This window comes from Phytophthora infestans, genomic scaffold, assembly GCF_000142945.1.
Source record: "Phytophthora infestans T30-4 supercont1.30 genomic scaffold, whole genome shotgun sequence".
NCBI classification, from domain to species: Eukaryota; Oomycota; class Peronosporomycetes; order Peronosporales; family Peronosporaceae; genus Phytophthora; species Phytophthora infestans.
Window position 1 is genome coordinate 1060799 of NW_003303729.1, and position 16334 is coordinate 1077132.

A 16334-nucleotide genomic window follows, 5' to 3' on the forward strand; every position below is an offset into this window, starting at 1 on the left:
TTAGGAGCGAATGAAGTGGGCGAGTTACTCGATTCAAACCCCTGCCATGATGGAGGGGTACTACAAGAACCCGGAAGAGACGGAGAAGTCGATCACGGAAGATCGCTTCGTCCACACTGGTGACGTTGGCTACATCGACAACGATGGCTTCATCTTCATCGTTGACCGTGTGAAGGAGATGATCAAGTACAAGGGTCACCAAGTGGCACCTGCTGAACTGGAGGATGTGCTACACGGTCATCCAGCAGTCGTTGACTCCTGCTGCGTGCGTGGCAGAGACGAGGCGTCTGGTGAGGAGATCCCGAAGGCGTTTGTGGTGCTACGGGAAGGAGCCTCTAGCACAGCTGAAGAGATTATGGGGTTTGTGGGCGAGAAGGTGGCTCCGTACAAACGTGTTCGCCAAATTGAGTTCCTGGATGCGATCCCCAAGACGATGTCGGGTAAGATTTTGCGCCGTCAATTGCAACTTCGCGAGAACAACAGGATGAAAGCCGCAACGGCATCTTGAAGAGGAACCGAGAGTATGGAATCTTTCGTCGATTAAGAAGAACAGAATTGGTATTGCTACTTATATTTTTATGCAAAAAAATCGGTTTGGGAAAACTGAAATACCATTTCATAAATACATTAGATACTGTCGAAATTGCTTCACTGCTCACCTTGGCTGTATTCCTTACATGTAACCTTGTTGGTCGTTCATTTGGTGATGGCGTGTATTGTTCTCCTCACGCCAGTACTGTTTAATAAGCTCCACTGGGGAATCCCCACAGTGGTCAAATTGAAAGATTTTCTATTTCAAGCGACACATGTGTGTTGCTCCACATTTTTTCAACCGCGATGTTGTCCGAGCCACTTTTTCGGTCAAAGTGTTATTTTCGGATTCTTTTCTCACCTGAGCATCATGCATACATGTATTACGTCGCTGTTAAATCTAAGCTATAAGCAGCGCACGAGAAAATATAAGACAACCAGGGTGACAATGCCATCATCGAACTTGTTGATTTGTTAGAATGCTAGTGGCATATTGCGCCTTTTGCGTTAAGGATTATGATAAGGAATATTACTTTTTGCCCTTCTTGCCACCCTTCTGCTTCTCCTCCCTAGCAGCCTGCTCCTTCTTGCCACCCGTCGCGTTGCCGGCGTTTTTCTCTGCGGTCGGCTTCTCTTCATCCTTCTGCTGCTTGGTCTTATCCTTACGGCCCATGGTAGCTCAGGAAGTGGTGGAGAGTAATCGCTTGTGGAGCTCGGGGTGAATACCAGAATGAGGAATATCGCCCCCACAGTCGCGACTGCGTGCATTGGAGTATCCTAATCAAAGACCGAGAGCGGTTAGAGATCCGATGCATAAGGACACGACAAGAAGGCGATATTTTTATTTGTAACATCAGCAGTTGCCATGCTTCAACAACATCTTTGCAGGAATCAAGTCTAAATAACGGCTTAAATATTTAAGAATAGGCTCAACCGCCCAGCGATCCTTTAGCATTGCCACTCGGTGTCTGGGCTCTCTTTCCAACTCCTCATTCGGACATACAAACACCCAAGCCGCACCACCATCCCCAATATCTACCATGGGCCGTAAGGACAAGACCAAGCAGCAGAAGGATGAAGAGGAGCCAACCGCAGAGAAAAACGCCGGCAACACCACGGGTGGCAAGAAGGAGCAGGCTGCAAAGGAGGAGAAGCCGAAAGGTGGCAAGAAAGCCAAGAAATAAGCCGAGTTCTCGAGTCTACATCGCGTCTGCAAGCCACCACATACACCCAGCAAGAAATAGCATACCAACAAGGATGGACGCCACATACACCTAATAGCAAGAAATGGCATTCCACCAAGGATGGACCTTGAGTAGTACTATTAATACAAATTATTAAAAATAGCTTTAAACAAGAATGAAGGTCATGGCATTCTACAGTTTCAGCAAAACAAAAATAGAACTTCAACTATCAAAATGCTTTTAAGTAGTCAAATTCTGGCTCTAATATTCTATATCCCAGGGGATATCTGACTTCCTTTCGTATAGCCGGAGCAAATTCCACCGTGCACATGTGACTCGCTCCTCATTGTCATGAGCTCCTCGCTCAAGCGGCTGGTGTCGGCAGCTTCCCCAGCCTATGGGACGAGCGTGGAGCCTGTGCAATCCAAGCCCAAGCTCTGCGATGTCTCTAGCGTGCGCATCGCTAATCGTCTGAGCATGACGACGTTGCCCCGTGCCGTGATGGAGCTCGTGCTTTCTTTCGCGGTCAAGAACGTGTCGGAGGCCAAGGTGCTGCCCACGAAGCGACGAGGCTGGAGACGACTAGTGCGTCCTGACAAGACGCCACTGGCCACAATAGCCGAGTGGCGACTGGTCTGTCAGTATTGGCGCGATCTTCTAGGAGAAATTCTGACACAGTATCAACAACGCACCGTCAAGCTCAATCTTTCGCACAAGGCAGCGAATCAGCAGATGGCGTTGCTAAGTGACGTGGCCGCTACTGGATCGAGGGTTGTAGAGCTGCGGGTGGCTCTGTTCGGACACACGACAAGAAGTGTCGGCACAGAGAGGACGCAGGTCGTGGATTGGCAGGCGTTGCTCAGTTCGTGCCCGAACTTACAGCGACTCGACGTGTCCAAGATGGCGTATCTATCGCGACGGGATCTGGCAAAAGTGCTTGATGTAGCTTCACAGTATTGCTTAAAGATGAAAGCACTGGTGCTACCGCTACCGATGCGATGGAGTAAGCGTGCACCGAAGATCATTGGCGCTTATCGCAACGATATCGACGACGTCGCTCTTATCAAGCATCTGTCTGCAGCTTTAGAGCGCTGGTTCGTTCGAGGTCATTGCGGTGGACTGCGTCAGCTTGTGATTCCACATATCCCAGCTCTATCGAACCAGTTCTTAACTGCAGTCGCTCGTTTCTGTCCTAACGTGGAGATTCTAGATGGCTGGAAGCTCACGTACGTCAATGATGGATGGGGTGCTGCTCTGTGCGATGAAGAATGGCGCGTCTCACTGGATATCTGGGGGAATTTCTGTAGTCAATGTTCTGACCTACGCGAGTTTAATTGGGGCTGTGGTACCTTTCACCGACGCGTTCTTCGAACCTTTCGGAGCCACTCAAAAGTGTCGTCTGACTGACCTTTCGTTCGATTTTACTGGCGCCTTTCTTCGAAGTAAAAGAACGTCGGTGAGTGCCAGCTCGGTACTTGCAACTACGATCGGATTAATGACGAGAGCTGAGCAGTTGATCCGGACGTGGTCGCTACAAGCTGCAGCGGCGGTTGAGTTAGCGATCGAGACTGAAATGTCATCGCTTGACGATGCCTCGCGTCCGTACTCGTCTGCTGGCCTCTGTTCACTCGTACGTGGACTGCCATTTCTGCGTTCTCTCAAGGTTTTTCTCCATCCAAGATATCGAATCGACCTCGACGTCTTCGATGACGATTTCTTGTGGCAACTGTCGAAGACGTCGCCATATCTTGGACAGTTTAACTTCGCAGAGGCCGGGAAATATGCTGGTCCACAAGCTCTCGACTGTGTTACTGATCAGGGTTTGTTGTCGCTTGCCGGTATGACCCATCTCTCGGATATCTCGATCGCTGCATTGTCGAGTACGTCGGGCGATGGAGTCTTCCCATTTATTCAAAGCATGTCGTCGACCATCCAGCAACGCAATGTCAAAATTGGTGTCATGCAGGATTTTGACAAAATTATTCTGCCATTATTGGAACTGGTGGCGCAAGAACCTGCTGGCGCATTTACCGACAAGGCGTTCGCATTGCTGCTGCTGAACGTCGGCCATCTTCGTGACTTTACACAGAAACTGTGTCGTCCTCAAGAGTGGGAAGGCAAATTCCACGAAATTCGACTAAAACTCGAATCCAACCACCCGACAGTGCGTTTCCAGATGACGCTGGAGCGCGAAATGCCTAGTCTGGGTACAAATACCGCCGCGGAAGACGGCGACAACTTCTCCATTGCGAAATTCGCGGTCTTTACCACCGACTGGAAACACCAGGACGTGGCTGAAGGCACTTTTTACCGCGGAGACATCACCAACTCGACCCCATTCGAGTGGATCGTCAGATCCTGACAAAAACAACCAACAACTTCAAGACAAAACATTTTTTACCCGTGAGTAAACGAGCAAACAGAAACGATGTATGCGTTGAATTTTTGTCGTTTTCTTCCAAAAAATGCTTTTTATTAAAAATATTCTAAGGAAATGTTTCTACAAAGGACATACACCTACTGACAATATGTGAACTTTTTTTTATTGTTTTTAGCGATGGAGTCGCTACCATTAGCGCTGCAGCGTGAGATCTGCTCGTTCGCGGCGGCGCCTGAGCTCATTCCTCACGAAATGGACACGACCGACACCAACCTCTGCGCCCCGAGCTTTGCAGTGCACCTCACAGAGCCGTCTACCTCCAATTTGCAGCGCTTAGCATGCGTCTGTCGTGCATGGAGAGATATCGTCGCGGAATTCTCCTCTGAACACGAGACCACGCGCGTGCTGACGCTACAGCTCACTACAGGTCGCGAACGGGAGCAAAAGCAGCAGATAATTCAGCAACTGTCCGCTAGTAAGGCGGGTGAGAAGTTGCAAGACCTGCGGATCATTATTACACCGGAAAAGAGACCTTTGTGGTGGGATTTGGACGCTCAGACCCCCACTGATCACGAGGAATCAGCCTCCGAGTCTTTGCAATGGATAGAGTGGAGGAATATACTGAAACTATGCCCCAATCTACTGCGATTGGACTTAACGGGCGTACCGCTGCACCATTTGGCAATGGGAGAACTGCTAGACACCGCGTCGACACACTGTACGCACTTGGAAGCGCTGATTTTGCCCAAGAAGGAGAAACGCTATGCGGACGCAGTGGCTGACAACTTAGACTTTGTATTCTGGAGACTATACACAGCGTTAGAGAGGTGGCATGACGCTTCCGGAGGACGAGGATTGAGACAGTTGACGGTGCCTTCGAGGAGCGAATTCGACCGAGAAGGAACGTCCAATGAGTTCCTGATGAAGGTGCAGCAGCTGTGTCCTCGCTTGGAGTATTTGGACGGCTGGAAACGTTCGTATAGCGAGGCAACGAGACTTGTGGCGTCCGATGAGAGTTTGTGTGTGTCTCGAGACGTTTGGAAACTATTCTGCAAGTCTTGTGTTGCACTACGAGAGTTTAGTTGGGTCGCTGTGCCCTTTTCCGACGAGTTCTTCCTACCATTCGGACAAACGTCAAAGCCATTTCTCACGCGTCTACAATTAACGTACAACACCCGAGCTCCGTTCCGTATTCGACGCAATGAGTACTCGACCGGAGGTTTGAATGTCCTTGTGGCTGGCTGTCCGGCTCTGGAACATTTAGACGTCGTGTTGCATCGACTGCAACCGTGTGATGCACTGATTTACCCTCAAATCGACGAAATGATCGACCCAGACGTGTTTAACGATGACTTCTGCTTGGCATTGACCACTAATTGTCCTCATCTTCGCTCGCTGCGTATTCGCGAACTTGGATCCCTATCCAACAGTCGAAAGGGGAGTATTACGGCAGTCAACAGCATCACAGACCGAGGGCTTGCTGCTCTGTGGTGTGCTCCACGCCTCGCATATATAGATATCCAAGACGTGCGATGCTCCTCTAGCGCCGTTATGAACCTTTTGAGATCAAATCGAAGCTTGTTATCAACTCGCAGCGTCGTGTTTCGAGAGCTTGGCGTGTGTTTTGGGGAAGTGGTGCAGCATGTGCTTGAAGATGTGAGCAAAAAATCGAGTCAGGAATTATCGACAACGCCGCTGGTTATCTCGCTTTCTAGTCGACGAGGTTATGTGTTTGAGCGCTCGTGGCTTGTCGAGATGCAACGCGCTTTCCAGGCCAGATTCACGAATGGAGAGCTGCGCTTTGCAGTGTTTAGTGTCAAGAAAGACAAGGACACTAGCCTTCGCTCGAAGGGCCCTCGTAGTGTCGAGCAAGAGGTTATCGCGAAAATCCTGGCTCGAGCGTGGATCAAGGGCGACGTGTTACGTATTGGACGGCTTGTCTTGTACACAGATGAGTCAGCCCTAGACACACACTTACAGAAAGTTTGGAAGAGCAGGACTAGCCACAGCTCGTGGATTGTGAGTGAGTAAAACATGGCTACATGTCTGCTGTGTCCACTGTACTTAAGTATTCAGTAAAAGTCGTGTTTGTTGAGTCGCTCCTGTCGCTTCTGGCGACGCTTAGCTCGCGCACTCACTTTCTTGTGCACGTCGACGACCTGTTCGACCTTGGGAGTACCCATTTTCGCGGCCACTTCCACGACGCCTCCGTGTTTCTTGCGTATAGCCATGACTAATGAGCCATAACCTAAATCTTTCAGTAGCTTGGTGTCCGGCATATCACCATCCAGTCCGTTTTCCCTCGATATATTGCGAAGTTCCTGCTCGAATGCCCGTCAAAGTCGTGGAATTTCAGTGAACATTTTTAAAAACATCGATTTTTACCTTAAGAACGGTACCGAGATTGCTCCAATCTTCTGAATCACTTTTACCAGATGCACATCGAGCAGCTAGGACGTTAATAATCGACCCTGCATTCGTTTTGGGTCCTACAGACAGCGTCCGAAGCTGCTGGAGACGTCGAGCAAACATCATGGCCACAAATTCGAGACTGAGCAAACGAGATCACACAAATGTCACACTACTTTGTGTAGGGTACATTAAATATGTGACTTGTGAGCTATCGTATTGAAGAGGCACAGAGATGAGTATGGACGGATTCGTGGATTTAGTGGACGATCTTCTTCGTGTTTCCGACGATAAAAAGGAGGTTGTAACGAAGAAGTCGCGATCTGAAGTCTCCGTGCTGGATTTAGTGGCTTCCGGGGATGCAGAGGGATTGACACAGCTTCTGAAGGATGACGCGGACTTTGCTGTTAACGCTCGGGATCCCAAGACTGGGCGGGCATTACTACATGAAGCGTGTGCTCGAGGAGATATGGGGATCGTCAAGTTGCTGTTGATGAAGACAGAGGCGGACTTGATGCTGCGCACCATGTTGGTAAGCGTTTTTCGAGTGTAGCTTGAGTGACTACGTATTGACTCTGACTGTGCCAATTAGGGTCGCTGTACTCCACTGCATTTGGCAGTGTCGAACAACCACCGACCTATTGTATTTCTCCTGCTAAGTCACGGAGCTGACGCATTAAGTCGCGACCGTTTTGGTTGCTCCCCCTTGCACTACGTCAAATCTCCCAGTGTAGCCAAACTTCTCGTTCAATACGGGGGTAAAGCTCTCGACTACAATACAGTACGTTCGCTTAAATTCCGCGTACCTTAAAACAAGTATGCTGACAGTTCTTTGGCTACTTTACAGAAGAAGAAACATGCTGTTGAAAGCGTCTCCAACTTTGCCAACTCCATCCGACAAGACTCCAGTATCCCTGTCGATAAACGTGATGCAGCTTTGGATGTCTACAAAAACTTAGTAAAATATTTAGAAAAGCAAGCAGAAGCAGAGTATCGCGCTAAACTGATGAACTTACAAAAGATCAAGAAGCAAACAAAAGAGCAAGCCGTCTTAAAATCTCCCAAAAAGGGCAAACGCAGAATATAAAGTGGAGACTTAATTCCCTTCTTTTTACTTTGAATCAGCAGCTTCTTCGAGCACAATCTCTCTTCGTACTTGTTGTCCTAAGACATCAGGTTGCTTGATCGCCATTTGCTCTGTGAGATAGCGTAGTGTTGCTGGGTTAAGCATAACTCGCTCATGAGCCGGTGAAATCCCCTTTAATTGACGATGACGAGTGGCGTGTGCGTCGCTCAGTAAGTGCGCCAAGTCGATCCGACCATGTCCCGGTACGTTGATATTTAGATGAGACGTATCCTCGGACTTCACGTCGATTATCTCTGCAACATGAGATGACGTTGGGGACTGAGCAGAAGCTTCTCCATCTCCCTTAGACGCGTCATCTTTTTGTCTTTGTTTCTTGGCTAACTTCTCTCGACGTTTCTTCTCTTTGCGTTTACGTAGCTCTTCCTTCTGTCGAGCCTTCTCCAGCTCAAAAACAAGCTCCAACCGCTTACGTTCTTGGTCATGTTCACGCGAAATGCGCTCCAATACGCTTTCCATCTCAGCCTTGTGTATACGTATACAGTTTAACTTCTGATAGCAGTGTTTCAGTAAACGGATCATTGTTAGCGTACCATTTCTGTTGCGTCCGGTCCGATAGTTAGCTCGAACGTTGCATCTAGTTGAGACGACGCTTGTTCCAACGTTGGCAGTTCGTCAGTAGCACTTTCGGGGTTGTATACACCCTCTGTATACGGTGTTTCTTGTGCCTCATCATTAGCAATTTCTATTTCTAACCCTGGAACGTGAAATTCATTGTTGATATCGTAGAAACCAGCAGCTGGAGGTTCCCAAACACTCTCTTTAGACTCCGAGTTGACGTAGTAGAATGCTTGAGAGGATTCATCCCACTCTTGTGTCCAGTATCCTTCGTCGCGTGGACCCGCGAGGTGTTCTTGGATTTGGGTTTGCGTTCGAAGTTGTTCTGACTCGAGTAGTAGCCATTCGAGGATCAAAGGAACCAAAGACTCGTCTTTCTCGTGGATCTGCATGAGGATGAATGCTGCTATTTCCTTCTCTTGGGAGACCAGATCCTGCTTGTAGTGCACCTTTTCCTTAAGATAGAGATAGCTACGTAGCATGTTGTTAGAGTCAGCCGTCGTAAACAGTAAGTGAAGAAGTTTACATTGTATCCATTTGCTGCTGAGTGACGCTTTCGAATTTGAAACATCGAATCTTCACGTCTTTCAGACGATCACTCATGGTTTCAATGTGCTTGAAGAGCCCCGCGAGTTCCTCTTCTGCTGATATGGCTACATCGTCGACTTGTTCATCTTGATTCACCACTTCAGCAGCAAGATTCAGCATCTGCTTCTTCATCTGAGTATTAGCGTCAGCAATTCGCTGCGCCACGAGGAGATCCACCTTGAACCTCTACAGAATAATTGATTATTTTTTAGCGTTCAAAGCTATAGCTTGATCGCCGTACCTCTCGGATCAAAATTTTCTCTAGCTCATGCATGCGAGTGTCTTCTTTGTCCTCCGGATCGTTCTCGCTGATGACTTTAGCCTCCGCTTTAGCTTCGCTCTCTGTGATTAAATCATCCACTTATTTCTTACTAGGTTTGCAATAGTGCAACATTTTTTTTTATCGAACCATACCTTCCACTGCTAGTTCTTCACTTGATGCAGTCGCTTGACTCATCTGCACGAAAGCTTGTGCCCAAGGTAACCAGATCGCTTCCGCTTCATCCAGTTGACCTCTCGCCTATTAAGCCAAGAGAAACTTAGTACTTTTGTCCCTTCACTTTCATCTCAATTACGACGTACGTGAGCTTTAAGTATCGATCTGGCGATCGCCTCTTGTAGTGCCCATTCGGAGATTTCCGCGTTCCCATCTGCGTTTTCATCGTAGCGAACACCTGCAAAAACTTTCACATTAAGAGCTGCAGTTGATTTTTTTTTATTATAATGTTACTGCCGAATACAAATACAGTACCTTGTTTCTCGGTTGCGTACTCGCGAATTCTCGAGTAGAAGGCGTCATAGTCGTCGAAAGTGAGCAGAGTTTGGATGCAGAATCTCTTCTCCGTCGACAACGCTGACTCATACTTTAAGTTCTCTTTAACCGCTTCAACAAGGTCTTCTCCAGAGCAGCTTAAATCACTTACGACCCCTTCCAACATCCTCTCGACGCGGTCCTTAAATGCCATGAACGAGTCATATTGTTCCAGTGTGTAGCCATTTACTTTACTTTCTGATTCCGAGTCTGTCAGAAACCGCTTATAGTGCGTCTCGAGGAAATGTGTCACCGTATCGCGCCACACGCTGCCCTTGACGAACTCAGCCACTGCATCCACCAGAAACCCCTTCTCCATCATAGCTGCAGCATCAGAACGTTAGCGTCGTTTCGAAGCTCATGGCTACATCGAACTTAGCCACTAAGTACGCTGTAGCCATTTCAGAATCAGAAATCAAATATAACCAATCAAAACGTTTACGTAGTCATCCATCATCACAACGGAAGCCATGAAGAAGCTCTTCGCTCGTCGCACCGACGCTTCGTCGAGTCCTCCCAGCACTCTCACTCCATCTATTGCCTCGGAGTACGCCATGGAGTTTCTCTCCGAGTCTCAGAAGCGCGGCGTTGCTGGTCTCTGCGCGTGTCTCCTCCCCGCCGTGACTGATGGCTCCACTTCGCTCGTCTGGTCGAAAACATATCTAAAGCTGCTAATTGAGCACTTCGTCGGGCTCTCTAGCACCCAAACCGAGGCGTATCTACCCATTCTCACCTCCCGAAAGCAAGAACTAGCCAATAAGGCACACGAACCTTCCTCCGCGACTGTCGAAGAGCTGGATCCATCCCCATTTTTGGCTCTTGTAGTCCCGGAACGAGAAGCTGCAGGTGGCTTCAAACGCTGGACCAGGAAACTAAAACACCGAACCGAACGTGACACTTTAGAAGCCTCCGATCTCTTAACGACCGAGACATTTCGTCTAGAAATCGTCAGAAGACTGCTATGGTTCACTGTGAAGAGTGTGGGCTACGATGCTAGATCTAGAACATTATTACGACGTCTAGTGCTAGCGATGGAGCTGCAATGGACCGACGTAACCATAGAAGAAATCGGTATTGGCCAGACTCTATACGCCGAGGCTACAGCTATGCCACTCGATAAGGTGGCAGCTAAACCCAAGTTAATGGACTGGAAACGCAACGCTGCTATTGGCGCTGCAGCAGTGACAGGAGGCGCCCTATTGGCTGTAACCGGTGGCCTGGCAGCTCCTGCCATTGCAGCGAGCTTAACAGCTTTGGGGGGTGCAGGCGTGACCATCGGAGCGGCCGTGGGCTCGGCAGCGGGGGTCACAGCTACAACGGTACTATTCGGTACAGCAGGGGCTGGAGTTATGGGCATGAAAGCCGATACTAGAACTAGAGGTGTCCACGACTTTAGCTTCGATTTAGTATCTGCCGGAGACGGTATGAATGTGTACATTTGTGTGTCTGGGTGGCTGGACGACGACGACCCACCCGTCCGAGGCTTCCGTCGAGCCTGGGGAGACAGTCGCGAGTACTTGCGAGCTTTCTACAGACAGAAGAATCCAGACAAAGTGGACCAAGTGGACCAAGTCATGGACCGGTATAAAGGTCGGGAAGACGAATTCTTTGCTATTTTACGGCGCACGTACAGCATCGAAGCGGGGGACTCGGAAAATGACCCCTTGGGCATTGCGGATCTGTCCAAGATGGCAGTAGCAGACCAAGATGCTCGATACAGCGACTTTACCAGTCTAAACAGCGACTCCAATGCCATTTCCAGTAGTACTTCGCAGAATACTAGTGCGAATACCGGTACGTCGTCGGTATGGGAATTAGGTACCAAGCACGAACCGCTCCGTGCTTGGCGATGGAAGGACCGCTTCCCACAGGGAGACCAGTACTGCTTGATATGGGAGGAGGCAGGACTACGTCGCTTTGGTAAATCGATGCGTACCTTTGCAGCAGAGCAGGTTTCGAACTACGCGACCACCGAGATCGTCAAGTATACTGCTCTTGCGGCGTTATTCGCTGCAGTGGCAATCCCTCGCGTGATTCTCCGGCTGGCGGATATCATTGACAACGCCTGGACGGTCACCATGAACGCAGCGGATACGTCCGGTAAACTGTTGGCAGATGCACTACGCAAACGTGAACAGGGTCTTCGTCCGGTTACTTTGGTTGGCTACGGTATGGGCGCCCGACTCATCTTCTCGTGCTTGAAGGAACTGGCAAAAAGCGAGACGATCGACGAATCGTGTGGCATTGTAGAGAACGCAGTGCTTTTGGGGTCTCCTGTACCAATGGCACGTGACGACTGGGCGAATGCGCGTCGTGTGGTGTCAGGAAGACTCATTAACGGGTACTCAGAGAAAGACTGGATGCTCGGTGTCATGTACCGGTATCAGGGATGGGCTCTGAACTCCGCAGGTATTGCACCAATCGACATTGCCGGCGTGGAGAATGTCGACCTGTCAGAAATTATCGGCGGACATCTCGAGTACAAAAGCAAAATTGGCGCCATCGTGGATTTATTGCAGTTGGAGGGATAAAGTTTTTTTTGTGTTTGGAGATTATCATGTTATAAACATAAACTAAAAAAAGTTTCTTTTAACGTTATTTTTAAACATGGATACACTTTATCAGCAAAATTGTTCATCTCTTATCTTTCGCTTGAAGACTTCGTTGAGCGAATTTCTGGATATGTCGATGCAGTTCGTCTTGCTTTTTCTTGGCATAGTTGATCTGCTTGATGAGTGCTGACGCCTTACGTCGGTAGAAATTAATTTGGTCCAACGCTTCGACCGTTTGCTCTGCTTGGATCCGATTTGGTCTCAGACGTGTTGCAATTTTTGCTTTTTGGGGCTTTGTCGTGATTTTGCGATTAAATTTTGCATCGAATCGTGAGCTGGAAGGGAAAATGTTGTTAAACGAGAAGAAACGAGGTATACATCGCGGCTTTGGAGAGCTCGGCACCAGATTGAAACAACCAATTGTGGCAGGTATCGGGTCGTTTGTGGACATGGGGAAACTTGTACGTCGACTACCCGTAAAGCTACGGAGTGGCAGACCTTCGCGTTGAATGTTGATGGAATAGTATCGTAAGATACTCCCTTTGCGGTTAAATAACCGAGTAATACACGACAAGTGGGTGATCGCCACACTCAAGTCGTTGTTCTCCACGGCGATAGTTCCTCGAATAAACTCGATACGACTGCGAAGTAAAATGGTTTCCAATTCCGACAGATCGTTGATACGAGGATGTGTGTTTAAGATCTTGATAGACGTGTGCATACAGTCTTCGGCAAAGCCCAGCTCTTTGGCCTCCATGGCACCTTCTGCAGCGAGATAATACGCTTCCAACGCTTCTTTTGGTTTGTCGGACTGCGACAGATGATAGGCCAATAAAGCGTACTGTCGATAAGGCATCGGATGAATCGTGGACGTTCTAGTTGACTCTGAAGTCGGTAAATTTCCAGCTGAAGACACGGACCCTGTAGTAGCTAGAGAGGGTGAATTTCGACCAGTCTTTGCAGCGTATTTGAGCCATTCGGCATATAAAGCGTGAAGCACTTTGCGTTGAGATGGCAACATCGTGTCGTACACCACAAGTCGCATTTCTTCAGATACGAAAAAGTACAGTTTGTTATGGGAATCAATCGTTAGCAGCGTTTTCTCGCAAGGTACGAGGCTTTCACGGACTTGACGTAGTAGTGAAATATCGGTGGTAGGTTTCGAAATCTTGAGTCGAATGCCACTAGCTTCGGTCATACTACCGTCTGAATATGCGTTCGACAACAACGTTAACACGCCATTTACCATTCGTTCTTCAGTCGGTTGAGGGTTGATACTTAACAGCTTCAATGCAGTCTGTGCGAGGGCGTCTAGTGAGTCGACGATGGACATGACGCGTGCTCGAATATGTTGCGGTACCAATGTATCCATTTCATCCAAGTCTTTGAGAATCACAATGCTGTTGTTCTCTGGCTCGACAGCGATATATTTCGCATCCAACATGAAGTTTACCAGCTTGAGGAGTGATCCTGGATTGCCTTCTGTTTTTTCGAAAACAAAGTTAAGAACTTGTGTATCCATGATGGTGATATGGTACTGTTGACATAGAAAGAGACTTGTTTCTTGAGGACTGAAGCAGTTCATCTGTCGTGTGTCCACACTGGGAAGACTCATGACTAGAGCAAGTAGCATCGATCTTGCACTCGCCGTATGTTTGGATATCCCTCGTACAGTGATCAAGAAATACACGTTGGGGAGTTCTTCGAGAACTTTAAGTACGAGACTTAAACTCCGGTTATCCATCCATTGCGCATCGTCAAAAGCCAGCAGGATGGGCTTCACAGCGCTTACAGTAGCTATCATAGAGACCATGACTTGTCGAAAGGATTTCAGAGACCATTCTCCTGTTTCAGCTGTCGATTCGGCAGTGGTACTTGCGTCATCGTATGGGAGCCAATGACGCAGAGACCGTAACGTTTCTTTCGTAACTTGCTGATGAAGCAACAAATACTCCAGTACAGTGATTCGTTGAGTAGTTGTGTCGACGGTATTTTCCTTTCGGCTGAAGCTACTGTCCGGATCTGCTTCACTGTCGCTACTTTCGTTATGAGTTGTTAACGTGCTTGTTCGAGAAGGTCGTCCATGCTGATTGGGTCGATGGATAGTCAAAGAACTTCTTCTGACAATGTCAAATATTGTAGTGTCTGTGCTGCTTTGGTTCTCGCCAGGTATGTCAAAAGACGGCTTGCTCATTGCAGCTTTCACCGTCACTGTAGCCATAGCTTTCGCGATATTTTTCCAAGAGTGGAAGTCTTCAGCAGTATCCATACTATCCCCATTCCCCTTAAAACAGAGCAGAGAATGTCGTTGTACCACGTGATTCAGTAACATTGTTTTGCCTGTGCCACTGTCTCCACAAACCACAAGGGCTCGGTGGGTACTCGTCTCGCTAATGTTACATTTCGGTATGGAGCCGAAAAGCGGCACTGCGTCTAAGATGTCACTGGATCGATACGGTGCCGCGCATGTAGGCTCGGAAGAAGAAACGGTGGACGCTTCGAAAGCGTGTGGATACAACTGCACGGGAAATACTTGGATAGGTTCGATCTTCCCTTTCACATTCATCTCTAGCGTATCGCGGAAATGAATCGCGTCTTTTGTCTCTTTATGCGTCCGATCATCACAGTAAATTTCTCCCACAGGTGCGATAGACATTAACCGAGCCGCTAGGTTGATCGAGTCCCCCACTACTGCAAACTCTGCACGAGCACTGCTTCCAACAGAGCCGCAATATACCGAGCCTGTTGTAACTCTGTAAATTACACAAATATTTCAGCTTGTTAGTAAAAATATACTTTGATGTATATTTTTGTGGGTTTTTTGGTGGTTCGTACCCGATGGAAGCTCTCACTCCACTTTCCAGGACATAGGTCGCGAATTTAACGCCGCGGAAAGCTGTAAAAGCAGAAAAAATGAGTTTCTTGAAAATTACGCCTAAATATTTTACTTACCGTTATTTTCATGAAAAAACGGAGGAAGACCGATTCCGACGATAGCGACGGCTCCTTTATCGTCGATAAGGAACTGACGCAGCATGCCTTGCGCCTTGTACGCACACTCTTGAATAGTACACAAATTCTGGTGGATGGTCTGCAACTGCGTCTGTGCGTCTTTTATCTCAATCACACCTTCAAGTTTCACAAACGCGACGGTGACATTCAGTCGACAAGGAGTGAGCGCAAGCCCCTTTTGCAAGTGCGAGACAATCGCTCCAGGTACGTAACAGCGAAGAAACCCGATTAAGTCAGAACTCGCTTGCAGGGGCGTAATCGCATTATAATGTTTTAGTACCGACACTGGCGACTCTCCTGGCGTCTCCAAGATCAGATAGTTCCCACTTGCATGACACACCACATCTAGTTCTACTAGTGTACCAAATCGCGTTTCTAACGCGTCGTAAGCTTCAGGAGAGAGCGCCAATTGCCCTTTTTTCGCGTTCTCTTCGGCAAAACTCATCTGTCGATTGGCATCTCCGCTAAGGTAAAATTCCCATCGGTTTAAAACTCCTCCAACGTGGTTTCCAGTCATGTTGCTTACACCAATACCCACGTGCATTCCAAGTAGTTGTTCATGTGAGACTTCACCGTCTTGCTCCGTGTCTGTTCCCTTAAGTGCGTGTAAAGCCTCCAACGCACAACAAACAGCACGATATACCAACTCTCCTGCTGGTGTGACGTTGCCATGTGAAGCTTCAGTTTCCCACATGACAATAAGTGCGTCACCTGCGAATTTTATGATATCCCCTCCATGTTTTAATATCACTTGAATCACAGGTTCCAGACTTTTATTTAACGTTGTGGTGAGTGTCTCGACGGCGATTCCTTGAGTAGCGACTGACGTCTTGGTGGTAAACGAAGAGTATAACGTACTGCTTTGTCGTCTCTGTCGCATCATATCACGTGGACTCAGACATTCCTCCTCCTCTGAACTGCTATCATCTTTTGAAGGTTCTTTACGAGCTGATTCGCGTGAGCTTGTACTGGATAAACTACCAGTGGTACCTGGTAATGTCAATAGTACTGGCTGGGAACTTCGAGACTTTAATACTTTGGCTTCACTGTGCAGCAGTCTTGCACTGCTGCTACGAGTTTTGCCTGATAAATGTACAGGTGAAGTTTGTGATCCTGTGTTGGAGTTGCTTCTGGTTTCTCTGCTTTGTCGACGTTCATCCTCGCT

The 16334-nt window shown here is 48.2% G+C and overlaps 9 protein-coding genes across 9 annotated transcripts in view; 6 read left to right on the forward strand and 3 right to left on the reverse strand.

Annotated features, from left to right (window-relative positions):
* Positions 1-508, forward strand: part of PITG_13889 (4-coumarate-CoA ligase, putative) — a gene marked incomplete at both ends in the record, with an annotated part of 2240 nt that extends 1732 nt beyond the window's left edge. Inside the window, one exon of the mRNA XM_002899510.1 lies at positions 56-508. Within this exon, the coding sequence (XP_002899556.1) occupies positions 56-508 (453 nt within the window). The remainder of the gene's footprint in view (positions 1-55) is intronic.
* A 1047-nt stretch (positions 509-1555) lies between these two features.
* PITG_13890 (uncharacterized protein) lies at positions 1556-1874 on the forward strand (the record flags this gene model as incomplete). The annotated part of the gene is made up of 1 exon (XM_002899511.1): positions 1556-1874. The coding sequence occupies one exon, from the start codon at positions 1572-1574 to the stop codon at positions 1713-1715; it is 144 nt and encodes a 47-aa protein (XP_002899557.1).
* A 192-nt stretch (positions 1875-2066) lies between these two features.
* On the forward strand, positions 2067-4077 carry PITG_13891 (uncharacterized protein; the record flags this gene model as incomplete). The annotated part of the gene is made up of 3 exons (XM_002899512.1): positions 2067-2090; positions 2151-3057; positions 3098-4077. The coding sequence occupies 3 exons, from the start codon at positions 2067-2069 to the stop codon at positions 4075-4077; spliced, it is 1911 nt and encodes a 636-aa protein (XP_002899558.1).
* A 195-nt stretch (positions 4078-4272) lies between these two features.
* On the forward strand, positions 4273-6126 carry PITG_13892 (uncharacterized protein; the record flags this gene model as incomplete). Its single annotated transcript, XM_002899513.1, has 2 exons — positions 4273-5622; positions 5707-6126. 2 exons carry the CDS (start codon positions 4273-4275, stop codon positions 6124-6126), a joined length of 1770 nt encoding a protein of 589 aa, XP_002899559.1.
* Positions 6127-6167: 41 nt separating this feature from the next.
* Positions 6168-6630, reverse strand: PITG_13893 (uncharacterized protein; the record flags this gene model as incomplete). The annotated part of the gene is made up of 3 exons (XM_002899514.1): positions 6168-6416; positions 6490-6520; positions 6593-6630. 3 exons carry the CDS (start codon positions 6628-6630, stop codon positions 6168-6170), a joined length of 318 nt encoding a protein of 105 aa, XP_002899560.1.
* A 115-nt stretch (positions 6631-6745) lies between these two features.
* On the forward strand, positions 6746-7315 carry PITG_13894 (uncharacterized protein; the record flags this gene model as incomplete). The annotated part of the gene is made up of 3 exons (XM_002899515.1): positions 6746-6808; positions 6893-7036; positions 7097-7315. 3 exons carry the CDS (start codon positions 6746-6748, stop codon positions 7313-7315), a joined length of 426 nt encoding a protein of 141 aa, XP_002899561.1.
* A 300-nt stretch (positions 7316-7615) lies between these two features.
* On the reverse strand, positions 7616-9927 carry PITG_13895 (sporangia induced conserved hypothetical protein; the record flags this gene model as incomplete). Its single annotated transcript, XM_002899516.1, has 7 exons — positions 7616-8113; positions 8182-8677; positions 8733-8980; positions 9036-9134; positions 9216-9314; positions 9377-9468; positions 9546-9927. 7 exons carry the CDS (start codon positions 9925-9927, stop codon positions 7616-7618), a joined length of 1914 nt encoding a protein of 637 aa, XP_002899562.1.
* Positions 9928-10636: 709 nt separating this feature from the next.
* PITG_13896 (uncharacterized protein) lies at positions 10637-12136 on the forward strand (the record flags this gene model as incomplete). Its single annotated transcript, XM_002899517.1, has 1 exon — positions 10637-12136. The coding sequence occupies one exon, from the start codon at positions 10637-10639 to the stop codon at positions 12134-12136; it is 1500 nt and encodes a 499-aa protein (XP_002899563.1).
* A 103-nt stretch (positions 12137-12239) lies between these two features.
* Positions 12240-16049, reverse strand: PITG_13897 (uncharacterized protein; the record flags this gene model as incomplete). The annotated part of the gene is made up of 5 exons (XM_002899518.1): positions 12240-14153; positions 14364-14910; positions 14993-15053; positions 15110-15408; positions 15463-16049. 5 exons carry the CDS (start codon positions 16047-16049, stop codon positions 12240-12242), a joined length of 3408 nt encoding a protein of 1135 aa, XP_002899564.1.
* Between the last annotated feature and the right edge of the window lie 285 nt (positions 16050-16334).